General features: G+C 46.9%; 1 protein-coding gene and 2 pseudogenes across 1 annotated transcript; 2 read left to right on the forward strand and 1 right to left on the reverse strand.

Moving 5' to 3' along the window:
• The first annotated feature begins 2,243 nt into the window (after nt 1-2,243).
• LOC149326327 (uncharacterized) lies at nt 2,244-4,932 on the forward strand. The gene is made up of 9 exons (XM_089564538.1): nt 2,244-2,427; nt 2,492-2,671; nt 3,082-3,156; nt 3,244-3,282; nt 3,634-3,696; nt 3,885-3,923; nt 3,983-4,188; nt 4,436-4,595; nt 4,712-4,932. The coding sequence occupies exons 1-9, from the start codon at nt 2,244-2,246 to the stop codon at nt 4,822-4,824; spliced, it is 1,059 nt and encodes a 352-aa protein (XP_089420664.1). The 3' UTR covers nt 4,825-4,932.
• Nucleotides 4,933-7,006: 2,074 nt separating this feature from the next.
• On the forward strand, nt 7,007-7,571 carry LOC149326328 (uncharacterized; annotated as a pseudogene).
• Nucleotides 7,572-8,371: 800 nt separating this feature from the next.
• Nucleotides 8,372-12,308, reverse strand: LOC149326329 (uncharacterized; annotated as a pseudogene).
• Between the last annotated feature and the right edge of the window lie 5,599 nt (nt 12,309-17,907).

Raw genomic sequence — 17,907 nt, forward strand, 5'->3', positions numbered from 1 at the left:
CACCACAGTGCAGGCTGAGGAAATTCTTGTACAGTGCTCGGGGCAAGACCGATCTAAGAGCCACCACCCCAGCATAGAACAAAAAAAACCTAAACTCAGTCGCCTTCCACCTCTCAAATTCTGCGACGCTCCTTGTCTTCCGCACAAATTCACTTGGAACATATGCAGCAAATGCAACATTTTGTGCTGACAACCTCCTCCTCTTCTGAGGTCCGAGGCGCACATGCAAGGGCCCACATAGCCAGAGATGTATCAATTTCTTGGTGACTCCAAGACAGAGAAGGTGCATATAATCAAGAGGAGCAGTGTTGACACAGTCGATCGGAAGTGTTGTTAATACTGAAGTCTCGTTATGGTGATCCGGGTCAGTTTGCTGCCGAAAGGAATCATCTGTCCGTAATACTGAACTTTTTGGAGGGAAAACAAGCCGCCTGTTTATGTATGCTCCTTCCGCAATGCACTTTGGGCACCCGGAATAGCCCATGTGACCCTTAATGCGAAACACGAAAGAACGTGCTGGTGCGTCACAAATGAAGCTTTTCACAGATACCTGGATTATTTTCCCTTGCATGCCCATCCCGTGTAACATCAGGTGCTTTAGTTCGGCCACAAATGGGGTCAAGAAATCTTTAGCCGAAGCTGGCTTTGACGGCCCAGCAAAGACCCCAATAACAAAAGGGGTCATCTTCTCAAACTCAACAATCGTGCACTGAATCGGCCAAAGCTGCATTCTAGAGCTTTTCGAAATAGGCAGTCCATCAATGTTAAAAGAAAGGGTGATTGATGAGATTTTGGGAGCTGCTTGACCAAGAATGAGCTTCAACTGATGCTCGAGACCAAAATGACAGTAACTGCCAGGGGGCATCTCAATTACTTGCGAGGTACGGTGCGTGTCGCGGGGTGTTTTCAGCAAAGTGCGAGCATCACTTGGAAGAGTAGCTGGGTCCAGTGGGCTAGATTTTAGAACCTTTAACAGCGACGTCAAAGAACTGTGCGGTATATTCTCATCAAGTGCCCAACGCCTTAAAGCTGCAACTCCATCACTGGATTCGGCAGATGAATCTGGATTCGCGCCATCAGCCTCGGAAACTTGGAAACTTGCTAGCGGCGATGCAGGCAAACCTTTAGGAGCATATTCTGAACTCCCTGAAACGTCATTTAATGTTTCTGGAGGCCTATTTGTCATGGAGGGCATTGTGTGGCCCCCATCAGATGCATGTGACAGCTCAACATCGATGTGACCAGCATCCAAGCTGTCAAAATTAGAGGCACTGTCCCTGTCATCGGAAGAATCCAGATCATGCTGAGCTGGATCCAACATTTCCTGCTCCTCTGCCCTGCTATGGCACGGTCGCCCAATGATTTCAATGGTCGCCTTTGTCAACTTGTAAGCCTTCTTGCGTATATGCAACTTTTCCTTGTACGGCATGATGACCTGCGATTTAAGGGCATGGGCGTTACCAAAAGGCTCCAAAACGTCAATAGGGCTAGTTGGGAACTCAATTTAAAGAAAAATGCGGCAGACTGGTCGCGAAAAAATGAAAGCACACACAAAAGAAAGACTAGACAAACGCCGACACGCTTCGAATGTCTAGTCAGACCTGTTTTCCAACCAATGTGGCGCGCTTTCCCCAAAACGAAAAGAAAAGCTGACCTGCGAACTGGTGCTGAGTGTTGAATGACGTGAAGTTTCGGGCTGGTCGGAAGCTGTTCAAGATGCTCAACGACAGCCGAATTTATCAGCATGGAGGAAGAAAAACTTATCAGACTGGGCACTGCGCCGCCCCGCCATAAACCTGTTTTGACTTGACTATGGAACGAGCTTGGCTTGCGATGGCACTGCGCCGATAACGGCAACAAATGTACGACTTCAGTTTTAGTAATATAAACTTTATGGGCAAAAATAACGACAAAAAATTATTTAAAGAGTTGCACTTCTAAAGACATTAATGTCGATCTTAGCGCTATTGCAGCTGGAGCCGTCGGCGCTGTAGGTAACACGTGACTACGTTTGTTTGGCCATTGTCACGTGAAATGTTCAACCACGGAGCTGCGGAGAGTGCTGACAGATGCAGCACGTGTTGCGAAGTGGATAGGACGCAAATCCAAAGCGATAGCAGTCCATCGCAATCTCCTTCAAGCAGCAGGACGCATCTGGAGGTAATTGCTTGCATCCTGGCTGTTGCTTTTGAGTTTTGGAGTGTTGAATTTCCGCTTGCACAAGCCGTGTTTTTTTTTTTCAGATGTACGCGATTGTAGAATTTAACGAGACGCGTGAAGTGGAGCTCATCCCATTAACGTGGATGAATGGCTCCACGTGCTCATGGCCAAATGTGCCAGCTGACAAAGCCACTAGGCTTGTCAGGAAAGGCGGACCGCCGGGTCAAAATTACGTCGAATACAGAGCGACAGTAAAGCGGACATTCCGTAAGAATCGATGCAACTTTTATATAAGAGCGCTGAACGTTTACATGTATTTCTTTTTTGCTAGGCTCATACGATGAGGGCCGAAAGATGCTAGACCGGGCCCGGTTTACATCTGATTTGTCCGACGACGAAGGCAGTAGTCAAAAGAGGAAAAGAATGCGGCCTACCTGGTGGAGCTCTTCGGACTCCGACTCCAACGATTTTCCAGAAGCGCCGGCTCTTCTGTCAAACAAACTGAACCGACGTAACGTATCTTTTTTTTTCATTGTCGTACTTTCATAACGCGTGGCATTCACACGTGTTTGTGAACATACCATTCGTGTCGGCGGCTTCGTTTCTTTGTAATCTTACAACACCTTGATGCATGCAGATAAAGTGCTTTGAAACGTTATATGACGATTGGTTTCAACGTTCTCAGAATATTATAATAGGGAAGCCTCTGGTGCCAACCACAGCTTCAGAAACCGGACTCTGCGTTACTTAGTCTTCTAAAATACATGTGTTCTGGTCAATTACTTTTTTGTGCTGTGTATTGTTATATGCTTTCTTTCCTGCATTAAACATTGACAGATTTTAAGGTGGTCAGTTTTCTCCTTTTTCACTGACTTGGTAGAGTGCTGGTCATCACGTTTGTCAAATTCTTTTCCTCCACAGTTCACAGTCAAATAAGACAAAAGACTCAACTGAGTACGCCTTTAGCAACCTCCTCTCGTGTGGCACCCACAGAAGGTATATGCTCTTCTTAAGCAATTGCATTCAAGTTATTGTTTATGTTGTGTAGTACGAGTATCAATATTTTAAAATGCTGCACTGCAGCTGGCGGTCAAACGGTGCAGGGTCTGGCAGCGATGGCAAGTAAGTGTGGAAGCCACTTCTTCATTGTATTATTTTGATAAATGTTTTAACCTTAATGCAAAGCATGCCTAGTGCTATGTGTGTCAAGTCTCCAAAGTGGTCAGGACTTGGCAGTTAGCTTGGAAACAAGCTTTGCATGGCTGTTTTTGTCATTTTTTCTGTCACTGCTTCCTACACTTCGTTGTAAGTTTTGTTCTTTACTGTTCTTTCACAGGGTGCTTTAAATATAAAGCATATGGAAACAGCATGTCCTCCTTTTGCGTTGTCTCGACACGATTGCTCTTCTTCTGTGCTTGCCAAATTGCTTTCATATCTCACTGTATTAATTGTTTATGTTGTATATTTCTTAAGGCACAAGTGATGTTGCCTGTATGGAGCAAAGTGGAACCCACGTGAGCGCTTTGGATAGTCAGGGTAAGCACTCCTGGGTCTTTAGATAATTGTTTTCTAACTGTAGAGTATGCTTACAGTACATTTATTTTTTGTTTCAGCACTTCTGGGCACTCAGCCTTCACTGGAAAAAAGTGGTTGTAAGAAATTTTTTTTTGTCAGAAATGTGCTTTGAGCTCCCAGAGCACTAAAAATGATTCGTTTACTTTCAGGTGCACAGCAGTGCTGCAACACAAGTCTCAGCTGTGCTGGTGAGTTCTGCTTTGCTTGCAGTAAATTATCAAAGCTTGTGACATTATTTTTCTTGCAGATTTTCAGCGCCGGGTGCTTAATTCATTAAATATTTTACGGCATACTCAATCCGAAATCTTGGATTGCGTCGGAAAACTGCTGGAGAGGAGGCAGTCTGACAACACGGCGGAAAACCTGGAGCTAGTCCTCGAGAGCCCACTTGGTTCAGCAGCGGCTGTGCAGACTTTTGACACTCAACTAACTGATCAGATGAGTGAAGCCTTGGTAAGTGCCAGCCTACATTAAGCAGTTATATGTTCGGGCTGTTGACTTTAACTGTAGCTGTGCAGCATTCTAGAGTGCAAGTGTAGCCACAAAGACTGCATATTGTATAACCTTTCAGGTGATAGGCATTCAAATTCTTGTTCTGTTTTCTATTTTGTCTTGTTTTCCGTAGTTGCTGAATTCAAGTAGCTTAATTTGGTATCATTTCTTCACAATGAACTGACCTCCAAATCATTTCTCTTTCTAGGTTGTTGAACTAAGTTCATATGGGGCTCGCACCATAAAGGCCACCGTGAGCTCAATGCTTGCTCACATCATGGATGACCACACCGCTGCGCAATTCAGTATGCATGGCAGAAAGGGGAAAGAGGTCTTCCGTGATCTTAGACTGCGGAAGGTCATTTTTGGCACGTATACATTTTTTAATGTTGCTATTCTTTCAGGTTTGACAGTGCAAAGCCGATGTGTAAAGACAGTGCCAAGAACTTCTCACATACATTTTTGTATGCTGTTATGCTTTTAGGTGCTGTGAAAAGGACGAGGTCCCACTCCAGTGCCACCCATGAGGACGTGGACATTCAAATTGGTGAATGGTTACGGCGTGCAAAGGAACGCTGCGGCAAGGGACCACTGTAAATTGCTACATGCAATAAATAAATTGATTTCTTCTGTATTTCCTGCTGAATTTGTCATGAATACAGCAGTTGAATGGTGAGCTTCCTGGCACATATGCAATAACATGTCAGTTCACAGCCCAGGCCAATTGCATGCATGAGATGAAACCACATGACATTTACTTGAAATCCTGGTTTCAATGGCACGTTTTAAGAAAAAGTGGAAATCTCCACACAATTTTGTTAATGTAATGCTCTTTAAAACAAATTAGTTACGCACAGCTTATGTATGCTCTCGTCTGCCGTTGTTGATCAGACTGTTGAATTACCCCAGTCCAGAAACATCTTTACTGCAGCTGATGCACAAGTTCTCAGGAGCAGAGCTGCCCTTTGAATGAGTTTTATATAATTTTCTAAAGGTATATGCGATAGGCTATGTCAATTACCCACTGCCCCCCCCCCCTAAAAAAAAGAAAAAAATGGGAATCTTTCCCTGGTAAAACAGCTGCAAACAGTAGTCATGAATAACAATTTGTGTGATGTGATTTCGAGGAAAAACATTTTTTAGTGTGGCTGGGCAAGGCATTGAAGTGCAAAAAGAATGTGCATCCTCCACAGGAAGAATACCACCCAACGATTAGAGAGCAAACACAGGACCAAATTCTTTTCTGCAAGTCACCAGCGTGAAAGCTTTTGCCCATGGTGACAGACCCAATCATATTTATCTCAGGTGCTCGAGTAATGCTCTGGGAAATAAAGCAAGTACTGACTTTCACTTACGCTTGCTCTGAAATGCAGCCGAATACACGAGAACCACCTTGCCCCTTGCAAACCAGTTGCGGCAAGGTTTTATGTACCTCCAGGACACAGCTTGAGCACTCAAGACAAGTGAGATCAGCTCTGTACATGTGGAAACTGAGAATTTTGTCAGCAATAGTTACTCATACATAAGTCCTGGAAACATACTTGTCCGTACATACATCGGATGTACATCTCGTCTCTCATGTGGATATACAAAAGCGGACGTAGTCCGTACCTCCGATGGACATACAGATACGTATGTCCGAAACCAGATGTCGTATGTATGTCCGACGGATGTCCAATTTCGGCGAAGGACGTTCGGCTTTAGTTCGGACGTCCGACGGACGTCGGTGGTTGCTTGGGTACTTACATGTAAATCTTTTGAAACTTGCAGGTTTCATATCATCGCTTCCCAAGCGATGCCACATTATACAAAAAGTGGATCATCGTCATCAAGCGTGACGAAGGGAAACACTTCAAAGTTACAAAATGCACAAGAGTGTGTTCAAGGCATTTCCTGCCATCAGACTTTATTCCCGGTGTATTCAGCGGCAGCAACTTACTGCGAGAAACAGCCTGCCCCAGTGTGTACAGCTTTGGCAAAAAGCAACAGCTTCGCAATTCACCCAAGAAGCGGACACTGAGTGCCTCTCCACAGGCCCGTGAGATTTCATATCTATCTGTTGCTCAAGCACCGGCTGTAGAAGACAGTGAAGCAGGATTTTTTGGTGACCAGTCTACTGATCGATCATCTGCAGCAGCTTTAGAGTTTGAAGCACATGAAAAAGAGGGAGGCACTGCCAGCTGTCCACCTGCTTCTGGTACAACCTGTTTATTAAGTAGTGGTGAGCCTGTCAATGAAGTGGAACGTCTCAAAGGTGTGGTTGCCACACAGGGCAATGAAATAGACAGATATTAGTGTGGGCTTAAAAAATAAATAAGAAAAAAAAGTGCCCTGCCCGCACCGAATGAAATAGACAGTCTGAAGTATAAATGTGAAGTCCTCCAGGAGCAGCTGCTCCAGACGAAGACGGATATGCACCTATGTCTGCAAGAAAATCGCCGCCTCGCTGCACATCTTGAAGAAAAAGAAATTAGAACAAGCTTTTGCATTGACCGTTTTAAACACTCAAATGAGGACTTTCTTGCTTACACAGGAATACCATCATACCAGCACTTCCTGGCATTGATGACTTACATCAACCCCGGAAAGAATGGGAGTAATGTTTTGAGAAATGCTGGCATCAAAGCCAGCGGAGGCCGACCGCGGAAGCTGACAGCAGAGAATGAGCTGTCACTCATACTTGTAAGGCTTCGTCTCGGCCTCTTCGAGCATGACCTGGCACACAGATATGGGATCACTCAGTCAACAGTGTCACGCATGTGTGTCATGGATTAACTTCATGTACATAAGACTCTGCAAACTACCACTCTGGGCAGCATTCAGCACGTATCCAACAACAAGAGTTATTTTGGATGCAACAGAGATATAGTGTGAGGTGCCCTCCTCACTTTCTCTCCAATCAAGCTCCTACTCTACTTACAAGTCTTCAAGTACTTTTAAAGGCCTCATTGGTGTTTCACCAAACGGCTTAGTGAGCTTTGTGTCAGAGCTCTACACAGGTTCTACTTCAGACAGGGAGGCCGTACTGAAAAGTGGATTTCTGAACTTCAAGTTTGACAGAAATGATTCCGTCATGGCAGACAAGGGGTTCTTGATTGAGGACCTTTTGGCAAGCAAAAATGTGAAGCTGAACATTCCACCATTTCTGCACTGGAATGCCCTCTCTGAACAACAAGTCAGGGAAACAAAGGATATTGCTTCATTGAGGATCCATGTAGAAAGGAGGATAAGAAGGGCCAAATCATTCCATATATTTGACCAGCCGATCCCACTCACACTGGCTCCCATAATCAATCAAATCTGGACTGTGGCTGCTATTCTCACAAACTTTCAAAGCCCTTTGAGCAAACCTTCACAACCAAGCACGCAACAGCTGGAACTTGCACCATAGCTAATGTGTGAATAACTTAGAGGATGACTTCTATAAATGCTGCCTCAAACCATGCAGCAAGATAGCACAGGTGCAGAAACTTCCCTCACCCCAGCAATCAGGAGAGGGCACAAGGACTAGAGTATTATGGCAACAGATTCTGTGCAATCCTGTACGAAACACAAGTGTAATAAAGAGAAACTACAGAGATGCACTAAATTTACCGTGCTTTACTGATGGGTCACACTCATGAAAGCGATCACTTAGCACCGAGAAGAATGACCAAAATTTTGCTTCTTAAAAAGGGCTGGTGCCATCATGGCGTTGGGAATTTCGGCTCGTTTTGTTTGGCAAGTGGCCATAAAATCTAGGCTTGCAGACTATGCAGGCATGCCTCTGTTAGTTTGATGAAATTTCAAGAAATCAATAAGTGAGCATCTGTCCATTTTTTTTCTTGCCCCTATTCAGCACTACAATATATGTTTCACCAACTAGCCCAAAAACCAACCGTTTTATTCTATACCACAAAACCTGCTTTCAACAAGAGTTACTTCTTAAAATTAGCTTTCGTGGGACTTTATTTTATTTATTCAGGAAATGCAAAAATATACAATGGGTGATCAACAGACAAGATAAGGAATGGACAGTTATATAAAGGAAGCCATACATACAAAAAATCACTAGCTGCAATATGTGTAGATCACTACAATGAAGAAAAACGAATGGTCAAACCATAGATGAATGCAATTTCAGTACAACATGTTCTCAGAATTCTCACACCACAGCAGTATCGCGAGCAGCAAAGTAACGCAGAGCAGTACTGAAAAAGAACTCATCCAACTGTGACTTAACATTGCCCCACTTCCCTTGATCGAAGTAAATGCGCTCCACAGCCATCCACTTTTCTGAGAACACAACAAAGTCTGCCCATTTGCATTCTGTGATAGCCATCTGTCCTAAAACTTGATAAAAATATTCATCTCTCTTGAGCTGAGGTGTACCATTAACAAATTCAAGACAAAAGTTTTTTGTAGGTACAGTGTCAGCTTCGCTGTCTTTCAAAGAGTAAGGGCATTTAATCTCTATGACACCATAGGTGCCTTCTTCGGGGTCAAAGGCCAACCTATCCGGGCTTGCACCCAGCCATGGAGAGCCAGGGTGCACAGCAAGGCCACAATATTGCAGGGTCACGTTGTGTCCTGCAGCTCTCATTGTAGTGGCATACCGCTCCGCTGCAGCAGACTCGTTTTTTTTCCATACTGTATAGCCCGTACCCGGGACAGATCTTTTGGGTCCAAGAGATTCCTTAAACCTTTCTCTGTCCATTCTTTTCGCCTCATGACCTTGCCAAAGGTAGATGCTGTGAGGCGGTGTCGTCGTGCTGAGTGCCACTTGTCGCTCAGGGCCTGCTCCTGGTATGTGCTTCTAGGTCCTGGGCTTCCTCAGGAGCAAGCTGAAGGTGCTAGGAAAGAAAAACAGTATTATGTATTTCCCGCAAGTCTGCACTTTATTGATTTTCAGCAGTTCTCAATAATCCTGCTTGGTGCACATCCAGCCTATTTCGACTTTTACTCGTAAAAGTGCATCAGATGACGCTAATGTGAGCATGCAAAATGTTGATCGATTCAATGGCCAAACTGAAATTTTCACAATTCGCTGCAAGCTAGACATCTTTCATGCCTTGTGTGAGCCGCCGCACAGCTGTTTGTGTTGTTATATCATGCTGCAGAGCTATTTTAATTTTTGGCCTATTTTATGAAGTGTTAACAAGACACCACCTTACACTAGACCATCTACAAGGGGTGGGGCAGGAGAAATAAAACATCCTGTGTCTCAGGCATCGTAATTATCACTGTACAGTATTTGGTCATGACCATGGCAACAGAAAGTTCAAACTGTTGTCTGTGCAAACATGCGGCATGCTTCACGGCTTAGTATTCTCAAGCACTTCATTCTGAGAGAAAACACGAGCCATGAACTGATGGTCAATCTTAGCTGTAAAGGGAAAGTACACACCCACAACCAGTCAAAGAGAAGTGCTGCTTCATTACGAAATGTAGGTTCACTTTCACCACCAACTGGTATTTTTGGTGAATTATGAAGCTACAGTGCATTTAGCAAAGGGCTGATTGCATGGCTGAACATGGCTACTACTATGGTTGGTAAATAAGCATATTAAAATTCCGATCCCCATGCTGGTTCTTTACCCTGTACGACTGCCCCTGGCACTCGTCGAAAGTAATATGGCAGCTAGGTGAGCTCCGACCGATGCTCATTACTTTCAATGCACATTATATGAATGACAAATTGCACCAATAAAAAACCGGGAACTACAACAAAAAAAAGAGCAAGAACATGCAGCTGGCTGTGAATCAGTCAATAAAGTGAGCAGTTTTAGCTGTGCATATAGGAGGCAAGAATATTTTAAACAGTAATCGTTCCCGTGAACCAGTTCATGAGATAAAGAGCACTTTATGCCCCACCGATTAAGAGCAGCAGGTCTAAATGTATGGTATAGTCAGACATGCATGCTTTGAACACTGTCAAAGCACATGCCGATCGCCAGACTAAATGGCCTTGCAGCCTGGATGGTGCTATCACAGCCAGTGAACTTTTGGAGGTTACATTTTAAACCTTTTAACAATATCAGTAGCAACACTTTCCATGACCTGGCATGTAGATGGTGTGTAAGTGCCAGCAAGGCCTCGTCAACGAATGTTAAATATTTACCAGACATGGTGCTCAATATGTGCTCTTAATCACTCAGACCTGAATGTAAATAGACAGTAAGCACTAATGCACAGTTAGGACAGCAGAAGCATTTCAACAAGCATGCTTACTGTCATATGTAAAAAGCACTCGCTATATGCTGGACAAATAAATAACACTTTTGCTACCATAAACACATGGCGAACCTGCAAAAGCACCCTGTAAATGCAGTGAACGAAAGCAGCAACTAATGTGCTAACCATCAGGATTTGTTGTTCGTCAGCTATGAAGACAGCAGGAAATGTGTGCGGCACTGCACCAGAGAAAAGCTGCAGTCGTGGGACAGCACAACTGGTGCCTGCACCAGGGGCTATGGTTGATGACAACCAAGTCTTGAAATCATGCGGACTGTCCGACAGCTGGTAGGTCAATGGCGAGTCTACTGGAGCAAGACCTGCCTTTGTCTTCACCAGTGGAACCTGCACGTCCCGCAAGACAGCGGCAAAAGGAAGGTCGCCCAGTGCCTCCCGCTCTGTACCAAGTGACTGGATTGCGGCTACTTGGCTAGCTTCGTCTTGGTAGTCCAAGCTTGCATCCAAAAGGCGAGCAGTCACTGGCAACTGCGCACCGCCTTCCCGTGAGGCTGGCCAGTCCACGTCAAGGACACTGGCAGGCTTGATGCCTTTCTGTCTTGGGCGTCTCCACTGCTGAGGCAGCTCTGTGCAGGCAAGCTCTGGTGGTGGCTCTGCAAATCCCTGCTGCTTCAACAAGGCTAGCAGGCGTACTGCTGCAAGGACATGACTGCAGGCTCCACTCTTTCCTGCGGGGCATTCGCAGGTAGTGGTACGAGGCACGCTAGCGGCAATGTGAAAAGACAGCTGCTCATTGTAGGGACGGCCACTTTTCTTTTGACTTCGGAAAAAAGTGCAATGCACGTAGACGATACCAAGTCTGAAAAGAAAATACAGAACAGTGCTGTGATCCTATAACACTGGTATGTGCACTGATGGGAGAGTGCCCAAGAACAAAGACATCTCAATGCATGTAAGATACAACTCTTGCATAAAGACCTTACGGCCAGTGTTTGTTTCATGATTAAAGCTGCAATTAAAACTGGTTCTAGCAATCAATAAACGCTTTTCTGGGTGTTTCTATATAGGTAACGTAACCACATGAAAAATCACGAGATGAAACTAAAAAAAACAAATCCTAGGCTTTGGGTACCGCAACCACCAAGGCACGCCGCAGTGGAGTGCTCCAGATTAATTTAGACTGCCTGCGGCTGTTTAACGTGCCCTAGAACGCAAGTAAATGTACAAGGGCGTTTTTGCATTTCGCCTCTATTGAAACGAAGCAGCCGCGAGCGAGACTCGATCCCTCAATCTCGCACATAGCAACAGAGAGCCTTAGCTGATTAACCCACCGCGGCGGGTGAGAGAAAACTGCGAGAACCGATTTGCAGGGCAATATGCACCGCTCTGGGCACGCGGCCGTTCGATTGTGTATCGGTGCGTCTGTTTCGCAAAATGTTTCTGCGGCGATTCGGCGTCCGCCCCTTCAACATATAGAAACCGGTCTCATCTTATCAACATAACGTTACTCGAGCTTGTTGCTTCCGCCCAGAAACGCTCCATGAAACCAAGAAAGAGAAGCCCCCACTATTCGGTTGCGACGGAACTTCCATATCAAATGAGCGAGGTACAAATGTGGGTGTGCGTGTAATGGAAGAGTACAGAGCGCCGGGGCAAGGCTGCCGTTCGCAGAGTACGCCTAGAGCGCTATAGCAACACTACAGCAAAAAGTTGCTTACCCCAAGTCACACGCGTTCGTGCGAAGCGATGACGGCGAACAGTAGGCCTCGATGGCAAAGCTGTACGCTTTCTTGCGTTGTCGAGCAGAGGGGCCTTTCTGGTCGCACAGCCATCCTAATGTGCGCTCCGAAATATGCGGAACGACGGTCAAATCCGTCGTCCAACCTGAGCTGCTCCGACTCGGAATGCATAGCGGCTGGTATGCGACGAGAGGACTTGCCATCGTAAAAACTTTCGCTCAAATGCAAACTCTCAACACTCGCCGCAACCAAGATGGAGAGCGGACTTCCGGTGCAACTTAAAAAAAAACATCAGTTGCTAACACTGGGCGGCGGTCCGCGACGTCCTGTATCACTCCGCTGGCCAAACGCAACTGCAAACGAAATCAGCTTTTTAATGTTTGACTACATCAAACCATCCGTGTATAAAAATTTTAGAACTCATTATTTTTTCTTGTCACAAGCTTCTTGTTTACATAACAAGAAGCGTTTAAGCAGCGGACTACTTTTTCGTCGTGGAGGAATTATGTGCGCGAAGGCTGAATGTGGGCGGAGCTTCACTACAGACTTAAGTTGTATCCAAAACGGCTGTCGGGATGTACCCAGCATGAAGGTACTCCTCAAGTGATGAGACGAGGGCGATGATATTGTCAGTCGCAGACCTGTTTTGACGGAACCCGTTCATATCTTGGGGGAACTCATTTCGGCTTTCTAGGAACCAAGTTATGCGTTTGCAGATCATGCGCTCCATGAGCTTACCTACGCAGCTCAGTAGGGCAATGGACCGGAATGATGCGTAGCTTTTTGGCTGCTTACAGGATTTCAAAACGGGCACAATTTTCGCCAGCTTCCATTCCGTGGGGACCTCACCAGCCATCCAGGAAGAATTGTAATACTCCAGGAGTCGAAGACGGGAGGTGTGGGGTAGCTTTGCAATGGCGTCATAGGTCACCTCATCATGACCCGGAGACGTGTGTCTGTTTGTCTCCGCGATAGCTGTGGATAGTTCTTCCATTGTGAAAGGCAGGTCTAACGCTGGCACTGCCGCCTTTGGGATGCCTGTTTGACCATCTGCGGAGAGTGTCGAATGCCCTGACCCTGCCGACAGTAGCCTGCAGTATTCTTCTGAGACTTTTTATAGATTTTTGTTCGTGAAGGGAGAGTGCAGCGAAGGGGTGAAGTTGCTGAAGTGGCGTGCGCACACCTCTAACTATCCGCCAAATATTGGTCACTGGTTGGCGCACATCCAGCTTAATTAGAACAGAAGTCACGCCACTTTTGCCGACTCAGTTTATCCATGTAACGTCGAATGTGACGTTGTGCCCGTCGGCATTCATGTAGGTCATCGAGGCTTTTTGTGCGCAGAGCTTTCCTTTCAGTTCGCCTGCGTATAGCGCAAAGCCTTTGAAATGTGTCATCATTTGAAGGTAGGCTATCATTTTTAGCTGTAATTTCTGTACTCGCTCTCAGGCAATACGCCATTGTCGATGCTAATTCCTCATTGCCAGTTGCCGCAGTAACTCCTCTGCTCACAGCGTCCTTGTATGCGTCCCAGTCTGTAGATTTTATAAGGAATTTCTTTGGGTTCCTATGCGCATGGAAAACCGATATGAGGATTGGGTAATGGTCGCTTCCGCGTGTCTCCAAATCAGTGCACCAACCAAAGTTGTGGGCGAATGAACTTCTAACAAATGTCACGTCGATGCTGCTGGTAGTCGTCGGGCCTCGAGGTAGGTGATGCTGCCGTCATTTAATGGCTGAACTGGATGCTTTGAGAGAAGTTTTGCAACTTTGGCACCTCGGGCAAATGTATGTGAGCTGCCCCAAATTTCATTATGAGCATTGAAGTCTCCGCAAATAATATGCGGAGAGGGCGTCCTTGCTATCAAGTTTTCAAGTCTCAAAGCATCAAATGGCGTTCCTGGCTCAAGATATACTCCAATCAGAGTGTACTGTTGTCCGGCAATAACTGTCACTGCGCACACTTATTCATTGTCGCTGTGAGCCGGGACATCCTTGCGAAAGCCTATCAGCAATCTGCTGACGTTATCTGGTCGAATATAGTATCCGTGGAGTCGGGAAGTTTCCTCGACGCGTGATTCACAGATGGCTATGAAGGGGAAGCGGTACGCTCGCACGAGCTGTCGGAAATCTGAGAGTTTAGAGTGTATCGCGCGAGCGTTCCATTGGAAAATGGTGCATGTACGAAAGATGTTGTGGATTGTCAGCTGTGGTGAAGTCCTCGCTGTTGAAGCCATGATTACTGAAGTGTGGTATTACGCCCCTGCGGAGCGCAGGAGACCGACATCAACGGCTCCATTGCAAGGACAGCTTCTACTTCTGGGAGTCTTCCTGACGAGGGGTTTGTACGGATAAGAGCCTTGATGGCTGCAAACAGCATCGGAATCTGTATTCATGTGATGTCTTGTTCAGAGCTTCCGGTTTGCTGCCTGTCGCTGATCTTCCTGTCATGTTGTGGCGCCTTAGGCTCAAAGCGAGCGACGCTGTTTGTCGGGTCTGTGCAGTGCGTTGCAGCAGCTTTGATGAAGTAGAAGAACCAACGAACTTCCCACGCTTCTTTTTTACCTCACCTACATAGGTCTTGTCAGCTTCTTTGCCACGCTGTGTTGACTGATTCTCGGAAACAGCTGCCGTAGTCGTGAAAACCACGTCGGGGTTAGGTGGTGGTTCATGGCGCTTAGGGGGTTTCCCTTGTGTTTGCTCTGCCGTGCGAGCAACTGTGGCTGCTTTCTTTTTATAACACCCTCCATAGGAAGCAGGGTGTGGGCCACAGCAGTTAGCGCATTTAGGTTGCGCTCTCGAAGTGCATTCTTTGTGCGAGTGGGGGCCACCACACACTTTGCAGCGCACGGGGCCGTTACAATGTCTTGATATGTGGCCATGCCTCTGACATTTATAGCACTGAGTTGCCGCTCCGACGTATTCAGTTACAGGGTAACTACAGAACCCAAGCGTTACTCGTTTTGATAGCGGCGCATCTTTTGCGAATTCTAATATAACTGTGTGACGGCGTACCTCTTTGATCTTTCCACCATCCTCAGGAGTGTAGGCGGTTAGCCTCCTTGCTGAAAGGACACCTCGGTCGCGTAGATATTCCTGCAGATCTTCGTCTTTGTAGGTGACAGGTACATCTTGTATTTTGCCATAGCTTGCCATGTAAGAGTATGGGACTCGGGCCTCTACAGCCACTCCAGCCAGCTTAGTTACCGTGAGCAGACGGTTGGCGGCGGGCAGCGTCAATACTGTAACCATCAGGCTCCCATCCTTGTGAATGCGATGGCTGCGGACTTTTTCTTGAGCCGATGCTACAACCGCCGAAGCCACCATGTTGGGGTTGGCTTTCCATAGGCGTCCTCCTACCTCGGTGGGCCTGAAGACTACAGGAACACCGGTAGCTCTCTTTTTCTTGTACGAGACAACTGTAAACCATGCTTGGTCCATATCCTCTGGATGGTCAGTCAGAGGCTCGTTTCTGGCTTGGTCGTCGCGCGGTCTCTTGTTTGCGGGGCCCTGACCTGTAGCCGCAATTACAGGGGCCGCTGGACCCGCCGCTGCCGCTGCTGCCATCAGTGCAGCATGGCGTTCAGCTGGTGGTGATGTTCCGTGTCGGCGTGGATACGGCGCACAGCGCCGAGGAGGTCGCTTGACGTGCTTTTGCCGGCGGCCAGGGACCCCCAGGTCGTCGCACGTCGAGGACACACGCCAAAAAAAAACTGAAAAACCTTTGAAGTGAGAAAATAAAGCGAAAAATTACGGACCGGTGTCAGACAGCCGGCCCACTAATCATCGTTCGACAGGTGCGTGGGGTCATGGGAATAGTCGGCAATGCAAGGTAGCGGTTAGACCAGTTAAAAAATTATGAGGTGTCACGTGAGAAGTAAGAATGCAAACATGCCACGTGGCTGATGTGCGGCATTGTCATATGCTTTCAAAGCCAACATGCGAGATTTCACAACGACCTGCAAGCATGGGGAAAAAGGCACAAAGGACACACAATACGCGCCGCAAAAGAGGACAATAACCTTTCGTGCACACCTAATTAAGCTGAACAACTGCAGATGGGCGAGCTGCTATTCATAATTTCCAACAGCGCTTCAGGACGGAGAACGAGAGGGGACACAGACTGCGCTCACACGCTTCGTGTAGTGCTCACCTTCAGTCGTGCTGAACTTGTGCGTGCTGTACCTAGGCACAAAACCGTGCAGGCACTGCAGTCCTGCATTAAAAGGGACCGATTAATAAAACTTATATTTCCACAAACGTCACATGAAAACGGTGTTGCAGCATTTTTCACAAAGGGTCCACACTCGTTAGGATATGCTTTCCTTTCAAATGAAAATTCTTAGCAGTATTAGAAGCATACCGCATTGGACAGAGCGGACAATTATACGTACCTTTATGTGGTTAATCTGCTCCATCACGCTCGTGGTCACACGGATAAGCGGGGCACGCGAGCACCGTGTATGCGGAATGTGGCCGCCGTGCCGCCGTTCTGCCGCCCCGTGCCACCGACACGACGGCAATACGAGCGGCGCATGGAAAAAGGCGACCGATTCTAAAATGGTCGAGCACTTGTCCCGACTGACGTGATGCGTAACTGCTCCCAAAGATTGCAAGGTGCTTGTTGTCTACAAGCACCGATACCAGTGCGTAAGTAAGCCTTCTGTCGTGTTGCTTGAGAGGTAGTTTCGTCATGTTCGGCGTGTCAACATGAGTTGTTATTTCTCGGTTGCTTGTTACGCCTGGGCATGCTTTGTGCGGCAAATCCGGCGTCTGCGTGGTGAGCGAAGAATCCTCGGAGAGGCAGCCAGGTGGGCCACCCAAGTCACGTGACCTTGGGGCGTCCTCACGGCCTACTCATCGCATTTTGAGCAAACTGACCACCGTGGCAGGTGGCATTTAAGTTAATGGTTGGTCGCGCGTTAATGATATCCTAGTTGAAATCAAAAGGAAGAAGTGGGCTTGGGCAGGGCATGTAATGCGAAGGCAAGATAACCGCTGGTCCTTAAGGGTAACAGAGTGGATTCCAAGAGAAGGCAAGCGTAGCAGGGGGCGCCAGAGAGTTAGGTGGGCGGATGAGATTAAGAAGTTTGCGGGAATGGGGTGGCCGCAACTGGCAAAGGAGAGGGTTAATTGGAGAGACATGGGAGACGCCTTTGCCCTGCAATGGGCGTAGTCAGGCTGATGATGATGATGAAGTGCAGCATGGCTCACACAAGTTCCGCCAGAGGCAGTACCTGCCATTGCAGGGCAGTGAAGCATCGCTTAACCTCTGCACCATTCCGCGGGGAGTGGCATGATGACTCCCATGGATATTTTAATGTTAAGCATTGAATTATCAATTCCTGATGTATGGCCATTAATTGACCCATTACGCTATCGAGTCATACTCTGAAGGCGGAGCTGAAGTGTTCGCTCCAATCTTTTTATTAACCCGTTGCCTTGCGTTTAGTAACTCAGCTGCAAGCCAGCGCTAGTGATGCGCTGTCTTTCTCTTTCCTCCACGTTTTTTTTTCGCACTGCCCACTTCTAAAAGCGTTGTTACGAGCTGCTTCTTCAGATCTTGCAAATGCTGCTACCACACGAAGAGCAGTGTTCAAAGTAGAACCAGGACCTGTGCAGGCAGAGCCGCACCGTGCCCCTGAGCATGGGCTGCAGCAGCCACAAATCCGTTACGCTTCCTCCGAAGCACATGTGGCTTTCCTGAAGAATTGCAAGCAAATATTACATACCACGGTGTTTATTTTATACACTTAAAATAGTGCGTAAT

This window comes from Amblyomma mixtum, chromosome 10 (genome assembly GCF_055824585.1).
Source record: "Amblyomma mixtum isolate Tamu chromosome 10, ASM5582458v1, whole genome shotgun sequence".
Lineage (NCBI taxonomy): Eukaryota > Metazoa > Arthropoda > Arachnida > Ixodida > Ixodidae > Amblyomma > Amblyomma mixtum.

Bases quoted from the DNA above. Each gene is read 5' to 3' on its own strand.
- LOC149326327 (XM_089564538.1), top strand. From the start codon at position 2,244: ATGTACGCGATTGTAGAATTTAACGAGACGCGTGAAGTGGAGCTCATC. The intron at 3,924-3,982 runs GTGAGTTCTGCT...TTTTTCTTGCAG, and splicing joins CACAAGTCTCAGCTGTGCTG to ATTTTCAGCGCCGGGTGCTT. The intron at 4,189-4,435 runs GTAAGTGCCAGC...TTCTCTTTCTAG, and splicing joins ATCAGATGAGTGAAGCCTTG to GTTGTTGAACTAAGTTCATA.